The sequence below is a fragment of the Lepidochelys kempii genome, chromosome 9, assembly GCF_965140265.1.
Source record: "Lepidochelys kempii isolate rLepKem1 chromosome 9, rLepKem1.hap2, whole genome shotgun sequence".
Lineage (NCBI taxonomy): Eukaryota > Metazoa > Chordata > Testudines > Cheloniidae > Lepidochelys > Lepidochelys kempii.
Genome location: NC_133264.1, coordinates 98,243,040 through 98,260,201, shown reverse-complemented (window position 1 = coordinate 98,260,201; position 17,162 = coordinate 98,243,040). Strand labels below are relative to the sequence as shown.

The 17,162-nt window shown below is 46.3% G+C and overlaps 1 protein-coding gene across 3 annotated transcripts in view; it reads left to right on the top strand.

Moving 5' to 3' along the window:
- Positions 1–4,444: 4,444 nt before the first annotated feature.
- Positions 4,445–17,162, top strand: part of LOC140916751 (P2R1A-PPP2R2A-interacting phosphatase regulator 1-like) — a 28,764-nt gene continuing 16,046 nt past the window's right edge. Inside the window, exons 1-2 of one of the 3 annotated variants that reach the window (XM_073358486.1) lie at positions 4,445–4,914; positions 14,766–14,844. In XM_073358486.1, the coding sequence (XP_073214587.1) occupies positions 4,460–4,914; positions 14,766–14,844 (534 nt within the window). In that variant the 5' untranslated portion in view covers positions 4,445–4,459. The remainder of the gene's footprint in view (positions 4,915–14,765; positions 14,845–17,162) is intronic. The other 2 variants (XM_073358487.1, XM_073358488.1) reach the window with 2 other exon arrangements.

Here is a 17,162-nt window from a genome sequence, read left to right as displayed (position 1 = left end):
CAAGTGCAGAATGGTGGTAGAATGTGCCTTTGGACGTTTAAAAGCTCTCTGGCGCTGTTTGCTGACTAGGTTAGACCTCAACACAACCAATATATCCATTGTTATTACTGCTTGCTGTGTGCTCCATAATATCTGTGAGAGTAAGGGGGAGACGTTTATGGTGGAGTGGGAGATTGAGGCAAATCACCTGGCTGCCAATTTTGGACAGCCAGACACCAGGGCGATTAGAAGAGCACAGGTAGGCGCACTGTGCATCAGAGAGGCTTTGAAAACCAGTTTCATGACTGGCCAGGCTACGGTGTGACAGTTGTGTGTGTTTCTCCTTGCTCCAAACCCACCCCCTTTGTTGATTTTAATTCCCTGTAAGCCAACCACCCTCCCCTCTTCAATCACAGCTGGCAAAGGAAATAAAGTCACTATTGTTTTGAAACCATGCATTCTTTCTTTATTAATTAAAGAAAGGGGAGATAACTGATAAGGTAGCCCAGGTGGGGTGAGGGAGGAGGAGAGGAGGGAAGGACAAGGCCACATTGCTTATTGTAGCCACACTACAAATCAAACAAATTTATTTCAATCAATCAAAACTGTTTGAATGACAGCCTTCTGTTGCTTGGGCCATCCTCTGGAGTGGAGTGGCTGGGTATCTGGAGCCTCCCCACCGCATTCTTGGGCATCTGGGTGAGGAGGATATGGAACTTGGGGAGGAGGGCAGGCGGTTGTACAGTGGATGCAGCAGTGGTCTGTGCTCTTGTTGGCTTTCTTGCAGCTCCAACAGATGCTTCATCATGTCCGTTTGCTCCCCCCATTAGCCTCAGCATTTCATCCTGCCTCTTCTCATCGCGCTCACTTATTGCTTTCCTGGACTCTGCCACTGAATGCCTCCATGCATTCAGCTGTGCCCTATCAGTGCGGGAGGACTGCATGAGCTCGGAAAACATGTCATTGCAAGTGTGTTTTTTTCCTTCTTCTAATCTGTGATAACCTCAGGGACGGAGATGATAGGGGGAGCATAGAAACATTTGCACCTGTGGAGGGATAAAAAGAGAGAGTAAAATTTAAGATGATACATTTCTGAGAACAAAAGGGAGACTCTTTCACAGTGAATCAAGCAATTCACAGCAGACAGCACATGTGCTTTAGGTACAAGGTTGCATATTCCCTTTTATATTGAGTGCCTGCCAGTATGGTGACACATCACACATGGCTGGGCAACAGAATTCAGTTTCCAGGCAGCCATGGTAAGCCAAAAGGTACGCGGGTTTGGCTTCTAACGCCTTCATAACATGTGGGAAGGTTTTCAAACTGCAGCGCCCTCCTTTCCCATAGCAAGCAATGCTGGTTGGGTTTGCCATTTAAAAGGAGGGACTGCGGTTTTTGGGTGGATGTGCAGCACACATCTCCCCCACCCCTCTGCGTGGCTATTTGGCATGATCCCTTCACCCCTCCCCCTGCCGCGTGGCTATTCTCAGGGATGATCCCTTTTAGGCAAACACAAACAGCCCAGCATAAATGGGGTCCTTTTACTGTTCCCTTACAAATAGTCTCCTATTTCAACCAGGTGACTGTGCATGATATCACTCTCCTGAGGCTAACACAGAAAGATATCGCCTGAATGTTGCTCGAATGCGACTAAAACCCAGGACCATTCGCTGCCATGCTTTGTGCTGCAGTGATTCCAGACTACTTGCTACTGGCTTGGCATGGTAAAGTATCTTACCGTGGAGGACGAAATAAGGCAGCCCTCCCCAGAAACCTTCTGCAAAGGCTTTCAGAGTACCTCCAGGAGAGCTTCAAGGAGATGTCCCTGGAGGATTCCAGTTCCATCCTCAGACACATTAACAGACTTTTCCAGTAGCTGTACTGGCTGCGAATGCATCCCAAGTCTTCAGGGCAAATCACACATTAAACACTATTGCTTTTAAATCCTGTACCTTAATTACAAATGTGCACTCACCAGAGGTGCCTTCTCTGCCTTCAGGGTTGGGGATCCCGCCTTGGGAGGGTATTGGCTCCAGGGTGATGAAAAGATCCTGGCTGCCAGGGAGAACGCATTCACCCCTTGCCTGCTGCGCATTCTCCTCCTCCTCCTCTTCCTCATCCACAAAATCCTCCTCTGTGTTGCGTGAGACTCCCCCCTATCAGGTGTCCACGGATAGTGGTGGGGTAGTGGTAGGGTCCCCCCCTAGAATGCCATTCAGCTGATCATAGAAGCGGCATGTATGGGGTTCTGACCCGGAATGACCGTTTGTCTCCTTTGTCTTTTGGTAGGCTTGCCTGAGCTCCTTGACTTTCACGTGGCACTGCTGTGTATCTCTGTTGTAGCCTCTGTCCTTCATGCCCTGTGTTTAATTACTTATTGCTTAATTACACATTGCATAAAAAGTATTTCCATTACAGGTTCTGAATTTCCCACTCTTTAATTTAATTTAATTAAAGAGTATTCGTGAGACAGCAGCTCTCAGGCCACTGAGTTCCTGCCTCCAGCCCAGGGGCTCTCAGCTAACAATCCACAACAAAGTCCCCAAGGATCCAACCTTCTGAAGTTACAGGCAGGGAGCAGGAGCTCGCGGGAACTGCATGGGTCAAGCACAGCCCATCAATAATGGGAAGGAGGACATGCACACACAGCAGCAGCAGCAGCAGTCCCCTGCACAGTAGACCACTTGATACTTGTGCTATTCCGCAAAAAGAAAAGGAGTACTTGTGGCACCTTAGAGACAAACAAATTTATTTGAGCATAAGCTTTCGTGAGCTACAGCTCACTTCATCAGATGCATTCAGTGGAAAATACAGTGGGGAGATTTTATATACACAGAGAACATGAAACAATGGGTGTTACCATATACACTGTAACAAGAGTGATCAGGTAAGGTGAGCTATTACCAGCAGGCGAGTGGGGTGGGACAGGGGGAACCTTTTGTAGTGATAATCAAGGTGGGCCATTTCCAGCAGTTGACAAGAACGTGTGAGGAACAGTAGGGGGTTGGGGAAATAAACATGGGGAAATAGTTTTACTTTGTGTAATGACACATCCACTCCCAGTCTTTATTCAAACCTAAGTTAATTGTATCCAGTTTGCAAATTAATTCCAATTCAGCAGTCTCTCATTGGAGCCTGTTTTTGAAGTTTTTTTGTTGATGAATTGCCACTTTTAGGTCTGTAGTCGAGCGACCAAAGAGATTGAAGTGTTCTCCGACTGGTTTTTGAATGTTATAATTCTTGACGTCTGATTTGTGTCCATTTATTCTTTTACATAGAGACTGTCCAGTTTGGCCAATGTACATGGCAGAGGGGCATTGCTGGCACATGATGGCATATATCCCATTGGTAGATGTGCAGGTGAACGAGCCTCTGATAGTGTGGCTGATGTGATTAGGCCCTGTGATGGTGTCCCCTGAATAGATATGTGGACACAGTTGGCAACGGGGTTTGTTGCAAGGATAGGTTCCTGGGTTAGTGGTTCTGTTGTGTGGTGTGTGGTTGCTGGTGAGTATTTGCTTCAGGTTGGGGGGCTGTCTGTAAGCAATGACTGGCCTGTCTCCCAAGATCTGTGAGAGTGATGGGTCGTCCTTCAGGGTAGGTTGTAGATCCTTGATGACGCGTTGGAGAGGTTTTAGTTGGGGGGCTGAAGGTGATGGCTAGTGGCCTTCTGTTATTTTCTTTATTGGGGCTGTCCTGTAGTAGGTGACTTCTGGCTACTCTTCTGGCTCTATCAATCTGTTTCTTCAGTTCAGCAGGTGGGTATTGTAGTTGTAAGAATGCTTGACAGAGATCTTGTAGGTGTTTCTCTGTCTGAGGGTTTGGAACAAATGCGGTTGTATCGCAGAGCTTGGCTGTAGACAATGGATCGTGGTGTGGTCTGGATGAAAGCTGGAGGCATGTAGGTAGGAATAGCGGTCAGTAGGTGTCCGGTATAGGGTGATGTTTATGTGACCATCGCTTATTAGCACTGTAATGTCCAGGAAGTGGATCTCTTGTGTGGATTGGTCCAGGCTGAGGTTGATGGTGGGATGGAAATTGTTGAAATCATGGTGGAATTCCTCAAGGGCTTCTTTTCCATGGGTCCAGATGATGAAGATGTCATCGATGTAGCGCAAGTAGAGTAGGGGCGTTAGGGGACAAGAGCTGAGGAAGCGTTGTTCTAAGTCAGCCATAACAATGTTGGCATCCTGTGGGGCCATGCGGGTACCCATAGCAGTGCCGCTGATCTGAAACGTGTGCTATTCCCTTCCTGCCCCCTGGCCCCGGCCGCCAGCAGAAGACAGGAGACTCCGCTGCCTGGATCATTGATGTGACCCACAATGGCAGTCCCGATGTTCTTAACCGCTTTCTCCGGGCGTTGATGTACTGCGCAGGCGCAATGGCAACTCAGGCGCCGGGCGCCTCACTACGGTTACACTGCGCATGTGCTGACACCTCTTGACTCTGCTGCGTCTGTCATTCTGGGTCGCTATGGCGCATGCGTACTGCTTCCCAGCGATTCCCTGGGCCCGGTCGCTTGTTTCCCCGAGGAGGCGGCAAGGCCGGCGCCGCGCGCAGGGAGCCGAGAGGGGCCGAGGAAGCGGCGGCGGCGGAGGGGGGAAGGGGCCGCCCCCTCTCGTCTCCCCAGCATGGGGCGCTGCTGGTGCCGCCCCCCTCGCCCGGCTCGCAGCGCCCCCGGGCTCTGCCTGCAGCGGCCTCTGCGGGGCCTGTAGGGGGGGCCGGGCCGGATCGGGGCGGGGGGCGGCATGAGGAGCCGCTGCGGCCGCCCCCAGTGAATGGGCCCCGCGGCGGAGCAGGAGCAGCCGGAGCCGCCGCGATGGCTCAAGAGAAAATGGAGCTGGACCTGGAGCTGCCGGCGGGGAGCGCGCCGGCCCCGAGCGACGGGGGGAGCTTGAGGAGATCGAACAGCGCCCCCCTCATCCACGGGCTGAGGTGAGCGAGACCCGGGCCCGCCCCTCCCCCCCCTTCCCTCATCCCCGGGCTGAGGTGAGCGAGACCCGGGCCCGCCCCTCCCCCCCCTTCCCTCATCCACGGGCTGAGGTGAGCGAGACCCGGGCCCGCCCCTCCCCCCTCATCCCCGGGCTCGCCCTCCCCCCCCCTTCCCTCATCCCCGGGCTGAGGTGAGCGAGACCCGGGCCCGCCCCTCCCCCCTCCCCCCTCATCCCCGGGCCCGCCCCTCCCCCCCCCTTCCCTCTTCCCCGGGCTGAGGTGAGCGAGACCCGGGCCCGCCCCTCCCCCCTCATCCCCGGGCCCGCCCCTCCCCCCCCTTCCCTCATCCACGGGCTGAGGTGAGCGAGACCCGGGCCCGCCCCTCCCCCCCTTCCCTCATCCCCGGGCTGAGGTGAGCGAGACCCGGGCCCCCCCCTCCCCCCTCCCCCCTCATCCCCGGGCCCGCCCCTCCCCCCCCCTTCCCTCTTCCCCGGGCTGAGGTGAGCGAGACCCGGGCCCGCCCCTCCCCCCTCATCCCCGGGCCCGCCCCTCCCCCCCCTTCCCTCATCCACGGGCTGAGGTGAGCGAGACCCGGGCCCGCCCCTCCCCCCCTTCCCTCATCCACGGGCTGAGGTGAGCGAGACCCGGGCCCGCCCCTCCCCCCCTTCCCTCATCCACGGGCTGAGGTGAGCGAGACCCGGGCCCGCCCCTCCCCCCTCATCCCCCGGGCTCGCCCCTCCCCCCCTTCCCTCATCCCCCGGGCTGAGGGGCGAGCGAGACCCGGGCCTGGCGCCCCTCCACCCCCCCCAACCCCAGGCCTGGACTGTGGTGAGAGTTCCTCACCTCATCCACAGACTCCTCCTGTCATATTCCAGGGTGAAATGAAGAGGCCTATTCTCTGGACACAGATTTCTTGCCTCCTTTTTGCATGGCAGAGCAGGAGAGTAGGTTTTGGTCCACGCGTGCTTTCCAGTCCCTTTCCCCAGGAGCTAATGCACTGAGGAAGTGCCCAGGCTGGTCTCCATCTTCACCTTGCCTCCCTAAAGTGGCTGTTGGGAGCAAGCTCACTTTTGATATTTGATCATAGTTGTTCAGGTTAAATGCAGGGTTTGATTTTCCTGATGAAAGTTTAAAACACTCTTTCCCTTTGGAATGTGCTTTAATGCACTTCTCACTGACACATATGTTGTCAAATACATAACCATTCGCCAGGGATCAGGAGCATATGTCCACTGCATCATCACCAAATTAGTTTTTCTGTGAGAGCCAGAGATGGAAAGAGCCAACTGGCTGACCTATCCTCAGTGGATTCCTGGACTGGATTTAATATGCAGTTTTCCACCTTAGCTGATGTAACTGGGCCCTTATGTCAAGGTATCTGCCCACTGCCATACTTCGATTTTGTTGTTTCTGAGGCAACAGCAGCTTGAGTTTCTATAAAATGTAGTGGAATACAGCCTTTCTCATACTTAAAACAGAAGCATGTTTTGTATCCAGTTGCATCTCAATAGCTAAGCAGAGTTAATTAATATTTGGATGAGATATGCTGATGCTGTAGAAAGTGGTATTATGATTTGGTATGCTTTTCCATATGAAACTGTAGATCTACTACTAATGCTTCAGAGTGGTATCTGGTGCTCTGTTCTCTTTTGGATAAGATGTAAAACTGAGAACTGTAAAACTGAGGGCCACTATTTTGGCCCTTGTATGTGTGGAAATATGTAGGTAGCTAGTTAGAATTTGCCTGACTAGACTTTCCCTGATGTTTCAGTTAGACACTGTATTTTTTACTTCTTATTCTAAACTATTTTGTAGTGGTAATACATGGAGTTAAAACAGCTGTTGCGTTCACTTGTGGCAGTGGTGGCAGCCGTGGATAGAACAGTAATCACTCTATTTGTGTTTCAGTTTAAGATTGTAAGTGCTGTTAAGATCCTTCATGATGCAAGGCACTATACAAACGTTAGAATAATAAATTATCTGAGAAGAGTTTAGTCAAATCATGAGGGAAAATTACTTACTGGGCCCTTTAACCTCTAGGGGTTTCACTTCTGCATTAAAGATGAGGACAGTTGTGTGTGGTAACAGGCCTGTTAATTTTACTTTGGACAATTGTAGCTTGTGTTGGCAAGTGGAACACTATAGTGAGAGATTCAGGAACTATATTGTAGACATTAGACTACTTAAAATGCAGCCTTGTACATGTATCTTTAGTATTTTTTCTAAATTCATTTTGTAGATTATAAACATGAGATTTATAAGAAGCTATTAGTAGATGGCTAGCTCCGAGAATGGTGTAAATCTTTCTACTCTTAAGGACAAAATTTACTATAACTGGTTTAAAAAGAACAGTAAAGAATTTTGTGCTCATTTTTTTTTATTCCCAGTCATCATTAATGTTAAGTGAATATCATCTTATAAGTGTTTGACTCTTACTAGTTTCTAAAATGTTTCCCATGAAAGGGAAATTCTGAGTTTTGACCAGCACTGCTGCTTGTGCAGAAAGAGTTTGCAGATCAGGGCCTTTGTGTCTAGTCTTCTGTTTAGCATTTACATGTTAAAGAAACAAAGTCAGTAAAAGAGGAGTAGTTGGAATTGTCCAACCGTGGCCACTCTTCTGGCCCTCCATGGCCCTTTAACTATTTTTCTCTGTGTTTTGGTTCCATTCCTAAATCTAGGATGTATTCTTTATGACTGCTGTCTGTCTACCTATAAATTAGATGCCATAGATAATTCTTCACTACTAATCTCAGCCGAGGAAAAAGCTCATCTCTAAATTTTGGGTCATAGCCCCTTTCAACTTCTCCCTGACCCACTTCCTGTATCAGATGATAAATAATTAGCATATGCAAGAGAAACCAGTGAGAAGATTTTCTTCATGATTTCCTCAAGAATTGCGATTGCCAAATATGGGCAAATAAAGATGGGGTATAATTTTGGTGAAAAGGCCTGCACTGGATTCCTAAAGAAGAATGGAAAGTTTCTGAAATAGCTTCTGTGAACAAGTTGATACTAGCTTTTTCCTGCAGAATGTAAAGCCTTATTTAGTAGCTTTATTTTATATTAATTTCCAACATAATGTCATTGAAAGTTGCTGGAAAACAAATGGGTGTATAAATTGTAATGCTGTAAAATTCTTGTTTTGTATGTTGTTTACTACAGTTGGAATAGTTGTCATCATCAAACATTTAGATTATTAAATTTATCAATATGGAACGATCCCTGTTTGAATCTTAAATCTTTACAATTTTTTAAAGGACAACTGATCGTATGACTGAACAAACTAAAAATATTCTAAAGTTGTTTTTGTCTAACAGATACAACAAGCATTTTGAACTATGAGAGTTTCAGCTTCTGAAAATTTCTCTACTGAACTACAGCTCAGTTCCCACCTTGGAGAACAAGCTAATGCCACTGTCCAGCTTGTATTTTTAAAGACAAAAAGCTTCTTATAAGGTGGTAGTTGTGTCCATCCATTTGAGATCAGAAATTAGTTAAGATAGCAAAAGATAAAGTAGGTGACTTTTTGCACTTTGATACAAATCTCGCAATCAGGTTGACACATTCAGAAGTCAGTGGGACTGTGTGTGGGCATGTGGACCAGATTGTAGGACTGGGCTTTAAACTATAGTATTAATTACTGTAAAAATGTGTTCAGTTCATACAGTCTGATTATTCATAAAGTGCAACGTTTTGGCTATCAGGAATGTAGGAAATGGCAGAAAAACTTGCTACTAGAGTATATTTAAAAAGAGAGCATTTTGCATTAAATAATCCAGACCACTAATCTTAAATTAATCTGCCCTTTCTTCGAGTGATGGTCCCTATTGTATTCCACTGTGGGTTATGCATGTGTTCCATGCACCCAGAACTGGGGAATTTAAAAGTAATGTCCATTGGTCTGTGCATGTGCCCTGGCTCACCTCATGACTCTGACTGAGGTGATAAAAGGTGAGGCAGACTGACCGCCTCTCCAGTTCCTTCTCACTGCTGCATGGTCCAGGTTGGAACTTCTCTGTGTCCTTAGCTTCGTCTTCATCCCTTAAGATAAGATTTAGATTTGTAAATAGTTTTTAGCATCTTGTACAGTTTATAGTTTTAGTGTTTTCATAGTTTTTTGTGCTAGATTAATTGTTGGGGGAACACTCCCTCCCCTCACATCCCCCTGCCCCATGCTGGTACTAGACTATGCCCAGGACTCTGGTTTCAAACTCTGCACTTCCTGCCCATGATCCTTCTCAGTCAGTGATGACCACCAGCACTGTGTACTGCCCTGGGGAAGCACACATCGTAGTGAAGTGCAGTATCTGCCACTCATTCCCCAGCCATATTTGACAAGGGCAGGAACTCTCCATTCAAAAACACCTCATGGAAAAGGGCCTGAGGTCTCAATCGGACCCAGGCTGGGACTTCCCACCCACCCACATTTGCATTGGCCTAACTCAGCAAGGAGTGAGCCTCCAACACTGGTGCCAGATAATCTACCTCTACAGAACCACTGGCGAGATCTTCTCAGGAACCCAGGAAGGACTCTCATATGCATGAGATTAAGTCTTCCTCGAAATCCATTTAGAAGAAGTTGGATTCAGCTCTGAGCAAGCCTGGCACCTCATCCCAAGAGGACTTAGCATGTCCTAAGTCCCAGAGGCTTGACAAGAAAGCCCATAAATATTGGGCTCCATCAGTACCAAAATGCGATCTACAGGCACCGACATAGACCGCTCACTGCCTACCCCTGGCACCATCTTTGTTAGCACCCTCTCCAGCTACAATGATCTGGGCAAAGACAACTCCTCTCACACTGGAGAGACCTGGGTCCCATGCTGCTCCACAGAACATCTTCGCTTCCCCCTGATCTGGAATCCCCTCCATTGGGTCTGTTTCGTTCTAGAGATGTCATAACACCACCTGGGGAGTCGATCACTTGGAGAAGTTTATCACCCGCTCCTTCCCCGAGGTACAGCTTTCCTTCAGTAGTACCAACGGTACCACCTATGGAACAGAACTCAGCTTTCTCCTCATCAGGAGAGTGATCCACCCAAGGAGCCTTCGTTTCCTTACCCTATATATCCTCCATTTCCCAAAAGACTTACACCAACTTGGGACCAAACTCTACGTTTAGCTTGGAGCTGCTGGCACCTCATGTCATGGGGGCCACCATTTCTCCCTTTCGAGACTTCCTGCTGGCCACATTGTGGGTCCTGGGACTGACACCCACCCTGCAGAGTCGATAAGGAGTCTCTTCTTGCTTCCCCTTGAAGGAGGCGGTCAGATCACCCCAGGATCCTTCAGAGGAGGAAGAACAATATGCACTGGATCTGGCAGTTCCACTGGAACCAGCAAGATTACCATTTTTGTGTCCAGACAAAGCGGTAACCCCTATGTCTTCTTTCCCTCCCCCCAGAAGAATTCAGGCAGTTCCAGGGTCATTTTTGTAGAATTGCAGGTGAACTACGGATTCCTCTTGAGGAGATTAAGGAATCCATACACAAGCTCCTTGACATCCTCCACCCATCTGGATCCAACAAAATAGCACTCCCTGTTAATGAAGCTATATTGGAGTCAGCAAGATTTGGCACACCCCAGCCATTGTGCTCCCACCCCTCAAAGGGCAGAAAAACTCTTATGTGCCAGCCAAAGGGGCTAATTTCTTATTTTCTCACCCCTCTGCCAATTCTTTGGTGGTTCAAGCAGCTTCTGAAAGGGCTAGACAGCAACACCCCTGGTTTACCACTGTGGACAAGGAGGGTAAGCACCTAGACCTACTGGGCAGAACGGTCTTCTCATCATCTGGCCTCCAGTTCAGGACAGACAACTATCAGGCACTAATGGTCAGGTATGACTTTCTGAACTACCCAAGTTTGCAGAATTAACTGACAGACTTCCACAACAGGACAGAGCTTGTTTCCAGGCTTTGATAGACTAAAGCAAACTAGTAACAAAGACTTCTCTCCAATCTGCAGTCGATGCCACTAACACATCCTCCAGAGCCATTGTTATGTACAGAAGGTCATGGCTCACTGTGTCAGGGTTCTCTCATGAGGTCCAGAATACCATGGAGGACCTCCCCTTCAATGAATTACAGTTATTCAGTCAGATGAGTCATCTTGAAGGATGCTAGGGCTACCCTCCGCTCTCTGGGGTTATATACACCTGTCCCTGTGAAGAAATTCCATCGACAGTCATCTAGACCTAGACCCATGGGTTCAACAAGTTTTTTATTAGAGGCCCTATGAACCACCACACAAAAGGCAAAGGGTTCAAAGGACCTGCTTCCCCGCACCTTCTGCAACCGGCTCAGCATCCCAATCACAACCCTACTGGCAAGGCACTATTTTTGATGGGATCTCAAGAGTTGTGAGGCATTAAGCCCAATGTTGCCCCACCTTTACACACCATTTGGAGGTCGTCTAGCACTCTTTCTCAACACCTGGAGTACAGTGACAACAGACCAGTGGGTACTGAACTTCATCCACTCTGACTATATGATCAAGTTTGCATCCCTGCCTCCTCCACCTTTCAAGGAGCACTCTCAGGAAACTATTCTCAAGCAAGAGATTGGACTCCCTATTAGAGCAAGGAGTGATAGAACGTGTCCCTCCTCAATACCAAGAGAGCAGCTTTTATTCTTTCCTTATACCCAAAAAGAAGGATGGATGAAGACCGATTCTCAACCTCTGCTACCCCATTCATTTCATTCAAGTTCACTCAGGTTTTGTATGGTCATGTAGGGCTCTATAATACCAGTCCTAGAAAAGGACATGTGGTTTACAGCTTTCAATATCAAGGATGTCTACTTTCATGTAGATATTCATCCCACTCACAGATGCTTTCTCATATTCATGATGGGCTTCGACCATTTTCAGTACAGAGTGCTCTCTTTCAGCATAGAGACACCCCTCTTCCTCCCCTCATCTACTGAGTCTTCACCAAAGTATTCACAGTAGTGACCGATCATGCCAGATGCTTTGGTCTCATTGTCTGTCATTGGCAACAAAATCACCCTATCAGCAGCCTCCCTTCCCAGAAAATGAAATATGCTCCCAGACACTCTCAGCAGACATTCTGCAGTCAACCATGAGTGGGAACTCCACAACTTGGTACTGCACAAAGTCTTTGATCTATGGGGAATCCCATCTAGGGATCTGTTCACCTTTGTAACAAACAGAAAATGCGTCGCATACTGCTCCAGACGAGCCTAGGTCACCACTCTCCAGGCAATACTCTACTTTTTCCTTGGTCAGATCACCTGAACTATGCATTCTCTCTGCTACTGCTCCTACCATCAGGACAGGGCATGGGTTATCCTGATCTCCCCCTATTGCTCAGACAGTTTTTATTTTTCAAATCTCCTGCGCATGTCATCCTGAGCACTGATGATCTCCCAACATTTCCCAAGCTACTGACCCAGAGGAATGGCAAGATCAAGCACCCCAATCCATGTTCACTTTACCTCAGGGCTTGGTTTTTGGATGATCCTCCTTAGAATGGTCATGTCCCACAGCCGTATGAGACATACTTTCTAATAATAGGAAGGAGTCCACTAGGCAGTTTTAAGAGAGCTTCTCCCCTCAATGTAGTTAGCTACTGCCCCTTGGGGAGGTAGATTATGTCAGTGGGAGAAGCTCTCTTGTCGATGTGCTAGCTACATGGGGGGTTAGGTCGGTATAACTACATCATTGTGGTGTGGATTTTTCACATCCCTGAACGATGCAGTTATACCGATATAGGTCTGTAGTGTAGACCTGGACTTAGTGGAGATGTTTTTCTTCTTGAGCACATCAAAGGAACATTCTTCCAGAAAATGCAGATACTCCTCTCATTTTAGTCTGCATGCTTTCTCTAAAGGCATCAGGCCTATCCCTTAGCTCCTTCTGAGTCCTCCTGACAGTGATTAATGTATACCATCTTCCTTCTCAGGGTTACTCTGTCTTCACTCACCCTCTGACCACCAGATTTTGAAAAGGCCTAATCAGAACCTTTTCACCTGTTCACAAGCCTGTTCCTCAATGGGACTTGAATCTTGTTCTCTCAGGACTCACAAGGCCACCCTTTTGAGCCCCTATCTTCCTGCTCAGTGTCCCTTCTCTCCATCAAGGTTGCATTCCTTTTAGCCATCACCTCAGCCAGAAGGGTTGATGAGCTTGGAGTGATGGCGATGGAATCTGTTGACACTGTGTTCCGTAAAGATAAGGTTTTGTTATGTTTACACCCCACATTCAGCCCAGAATTATTGCTGAATTTCATTGAACCGATCAATCCACATATCTGTGTTCTTCCCTAAACTGCATGCTTCCTTAGAGGAACAGAGACTCCATGCTCTTGATGTCTAGTGGGCCTTTTGCCTTTTACCTACACAAAACAAGCCTAATCAGGAAGTCCCAGAGACTATTCATCACTATAGCAGAAAGAATCGGGACAAGCAATCTCCACTCAGAGGATATCCAAATGGATCTCCGTCTACTCTATCAACTATCAAACCTTCCCTGCTCCCCATAGAATAAGAACCATTCAATGAGAGCACAAGCAGCAACTATGGCATTGCTTCAGGAGGTATCCCTTCTTGTAAAGCAGCCAGGTGGGGGCTCCGTTCACACTTTTGTGAGACATACTGTGCCTTAGTCCAGGACTCCTCTGCTGGTGACTCCTTTGCTCAACCCTACTGTCTACATCAGTGTTTCTCAAACTGGGGGTCCTGACCAAATAGGGGTCTCCAGACTATTGTGGAGGTGTCACGAGATGGTATGGTGTTGTCACCCTTACTTCTGCACTAGTGCTGGCAGAGGTGCTGCCTTCAGAGCTGGCTGGCCAGAGAGTGGTGACTGCTGGCCGGGTGCCCTGCTCCAAAGGTCACCCTACTTTAACACTTTTTGAAAGGCTTCAGTGCCTTTAACTGCAATATTTTCAAAGTGGGGGCCCAGCAAAAAAAAAGTTTGAGAACCCGTGGTGTACATCCTCGCTTCTTATTTACTGCTTGTTAATCACTCACTGTGGAAAACAATAGGGACCATCACTTGAAGAAGAGGTTTCTTGCGTGTAACTGGATGTTCTTTGAGATATGTGGTCCCTATCTGTATTCCACTACTTGCCCTCCTCCTCTGCTTTGGATTGCCTCTGATTCACAATAGAGAGGGAACTGGAGAGTTCCCCCTCTCTTTATCCCTTGGTCAGAGGCATGAGGTGATCCAGGGTGTGATCGTGGATCAGTGGACACTACTTTCAGATTGTCCAGCTCCAGGCACATGGTGCGCACACACAACCCATGCTGAAATACAGATGGGGACCACACATATCGAAGAATCTCCAGTTACAGGTAAGTAACCTCCTCTTCATCTTTACCGACATACCACTTCAAAAAATAATTAGAACTTTCTAAATGGATATACTGAGTGCTTAATTTTACATTTTGAGTGCTGTATCAGCACCTTGGTGAAGAGGGGTTGTAACTTATAAGGTGCTCCCAGTGACAAAACTTCTGACCTGCAGTGTGATTTGTCTTTGATAATACTGGTATGGAGGCTTGCGTCAGTCCATCTATTGATTATGCGTAATCTCAAATTCTAGTGAATGAATGGTGTTTGGTGCTAAGGACTGCATATAGAGAGCTACACTCTAAACTCATACATTTCCATAGAAGACACATATCCATACAAAATTTGCAGCCACTCTAGTGAGGACTCAGCATGATTAATGTCATTAACTGTGGTAGTTGGAACTTGTTTTGGGGGGAGAGACTTTGGGTTAAGAGAGGATGAAAGCACACACTTACATAGCTTATATTGAGGCTTTTTTTTTTTTAGGAGGTGAAGGAGAGGGAAATGGCTCTTAAATTTGACAAGTGTTTCTTTTCACAGTGATAATTCACAGGTGTTCCAGGCCAACATTTTGCGAACCCGCAGAAACAGTACAACAGTGATGAATCGTCATAGTCTGGTAAGAAAATGCTTAGCGCAAACATGTTGCCCACTTGTTCTTTGGGTCTAAACAGGATTAAAGATAAGAGTGTAAATTGAAAAGTAACACTACATATTTTGCAGCTGTAGTGAAATTCTTTTTAAAGATCAGTTAGCTTTAGAAAACACATTTGTGTCATTCTGAAGACAACCTAGTTCATAACTTATTTAAGCAGATATTCTAAGATTGGATAAGAAGACCAATTTGGAAAGAGAATTGGTATATTCAGAAGTATCAGTCAGTTATTCTTAGGTCTCAATAATCTCTGCTTTGAATGTTTGTTTTTAAATAAATCCACTGACTTTACATTTATATTGCATCGTAGATTATAAACCAGAAAGGACTGTGATGATAATTTATCTGAAATATTTTTGTCCTTGACCTCCAGTAAAACATAGGCCATAGGACTTCACTGAATTAATGCCTGTTTGAACTAGAGTATATATCTTAGAAAAACATCCAATCTTAATTAACAAATTTCCACTATCACAATTTTGTAAACTTAAATGACTTTGTTAGTAAATGTCTGCCTCAAAATTTAGTACAATACTTATTTATGAACCCAAAGAAGATGCAACTTCTATTTTCAAATAGTGTTTCTTTTAAGTAAATCATTATAGTCTGAGTTATGGTCAAAAAGTGGTTTGGACTGCTCCAGTAGTATTTTGGAGTCAGTGCTGGCATATTAAAGGATTTCTTGACCATATTGAAAGAACCACAGATACATAAATTGATGCATTTCTGGGGGGCATGGGAAGGAAAAACAGTTCTCATTTTTTTTAAACAAGAGGAATTTTTGCCTAGATTTAAAAAATTTAACCAAAAACTGTTACATTTCTCCTGAAATATGTTCTAATTTTAAGAAACTGGCGTAAGTATAGTTACATGTTGATTGCATACAGTTCACAACTAATGTACTGGACCGATGGAGTGTCTTGTGTTAATGTCAGTTTCTCTTTTTCTTACATACAGTATACAAGATGCTCAGACATATGCTAACTTGATGATTGTTTGTTGCTATTTGGGTTACTTTAAGTGGAGATAACTTTTAATTCCTGTCCACCCCTTCCATACAGCCTCTCTGCCCACACAAAAACTAAAATTCCATTTCAAAACTAGGCCAAACAACTGGTTTGGAGAGGATTTGTTTTTGTAGTAGTCTTGAGATCCTTTATTTAAAGGCCTCAACAGATGAGCATAACATAAAAGCAACGTGCCTGCCGCTTAAGAAACAAAACATGATGTAGTGCCAGTAACACTGTAATTATGGTTGAGGAAACATTTAGTCAGAAGCCTTTTCTATTCAGGCATTTGTTTGAAGTTAAATTTTAGGCTGAAATTTCTATCCTTGCTTTCAGACCAAAGATAAATTGCTTTCCTTTCCAGCAGTTAACTTGTTTTTCCTACGGTGTTGAAGAGATTCACTTAACCAGTGGTTAGCAAGAGTCAGCACTTACAAAGAGGGCAGTAGCCCTTTAAGAAAAACAGTTTTGAAACACTAAGGTTCTTTTTCGGTTGACCTGGATACAAAGCCAAAGAGGCGCAAGTGGGGTGATCTAGTTCCTTAGTCTGTCCTGAAGATTAACTGAACTAAAGATATCTCATGTACTTCATAGAAGTTACCTTTTTGATTTTGTTACTTTTTTTTTTAATAAGATCTACAGTGGTTTAGAAAAGGGTATTGTTGCCCTCACAAGTGACCCAAAACATGAAGATGAAGCAGGCAATATAAACAAGGTTGGGGAGCGAAGAAAAGTGACTGTTAGCAATGGACCGTCACACCAACAGCAGTAGTAAAAATATTCCAGAGAATGAGGTATCTGCTTACTTAGTAAAAGACAGATATTTCCCAGGAAAGGGAGAGATGATAATTGAGAGTATATGCAAGAAAGAACTGTGAAAGGCAAGGAAACATGTCATTGTTCTTTGGATTGAGAGCCCATTTCCCTGGCTGGGAGCAGAGTAGCCTTGCAGGAAAAGGGCATAAAGTACTCCTTATTAAGGCCAATAGCCTACATCATGGCCAGAAAAGAGGTCTAAAGCAGGTCACCAATTCAGCTGAAGAATCCTCTCTCCAGTCATGCACATCTGGTATTGCTGGGGATCTCACATCCTTCCTTACACCTTCAGAGTGCCATACACTAGGAGTGCCTCACCCCCTTTCATAATGCTCTACCAGTCTGGCCATGCACAGTAGGAATTGGGTGGAATCTAGCTCAGAAATCATGGGAGTTGGTTAAGATGTATGCAGTCCTTGTAGTGTATGGTGGAGCACACTTGAGTGTACAGTATGACAC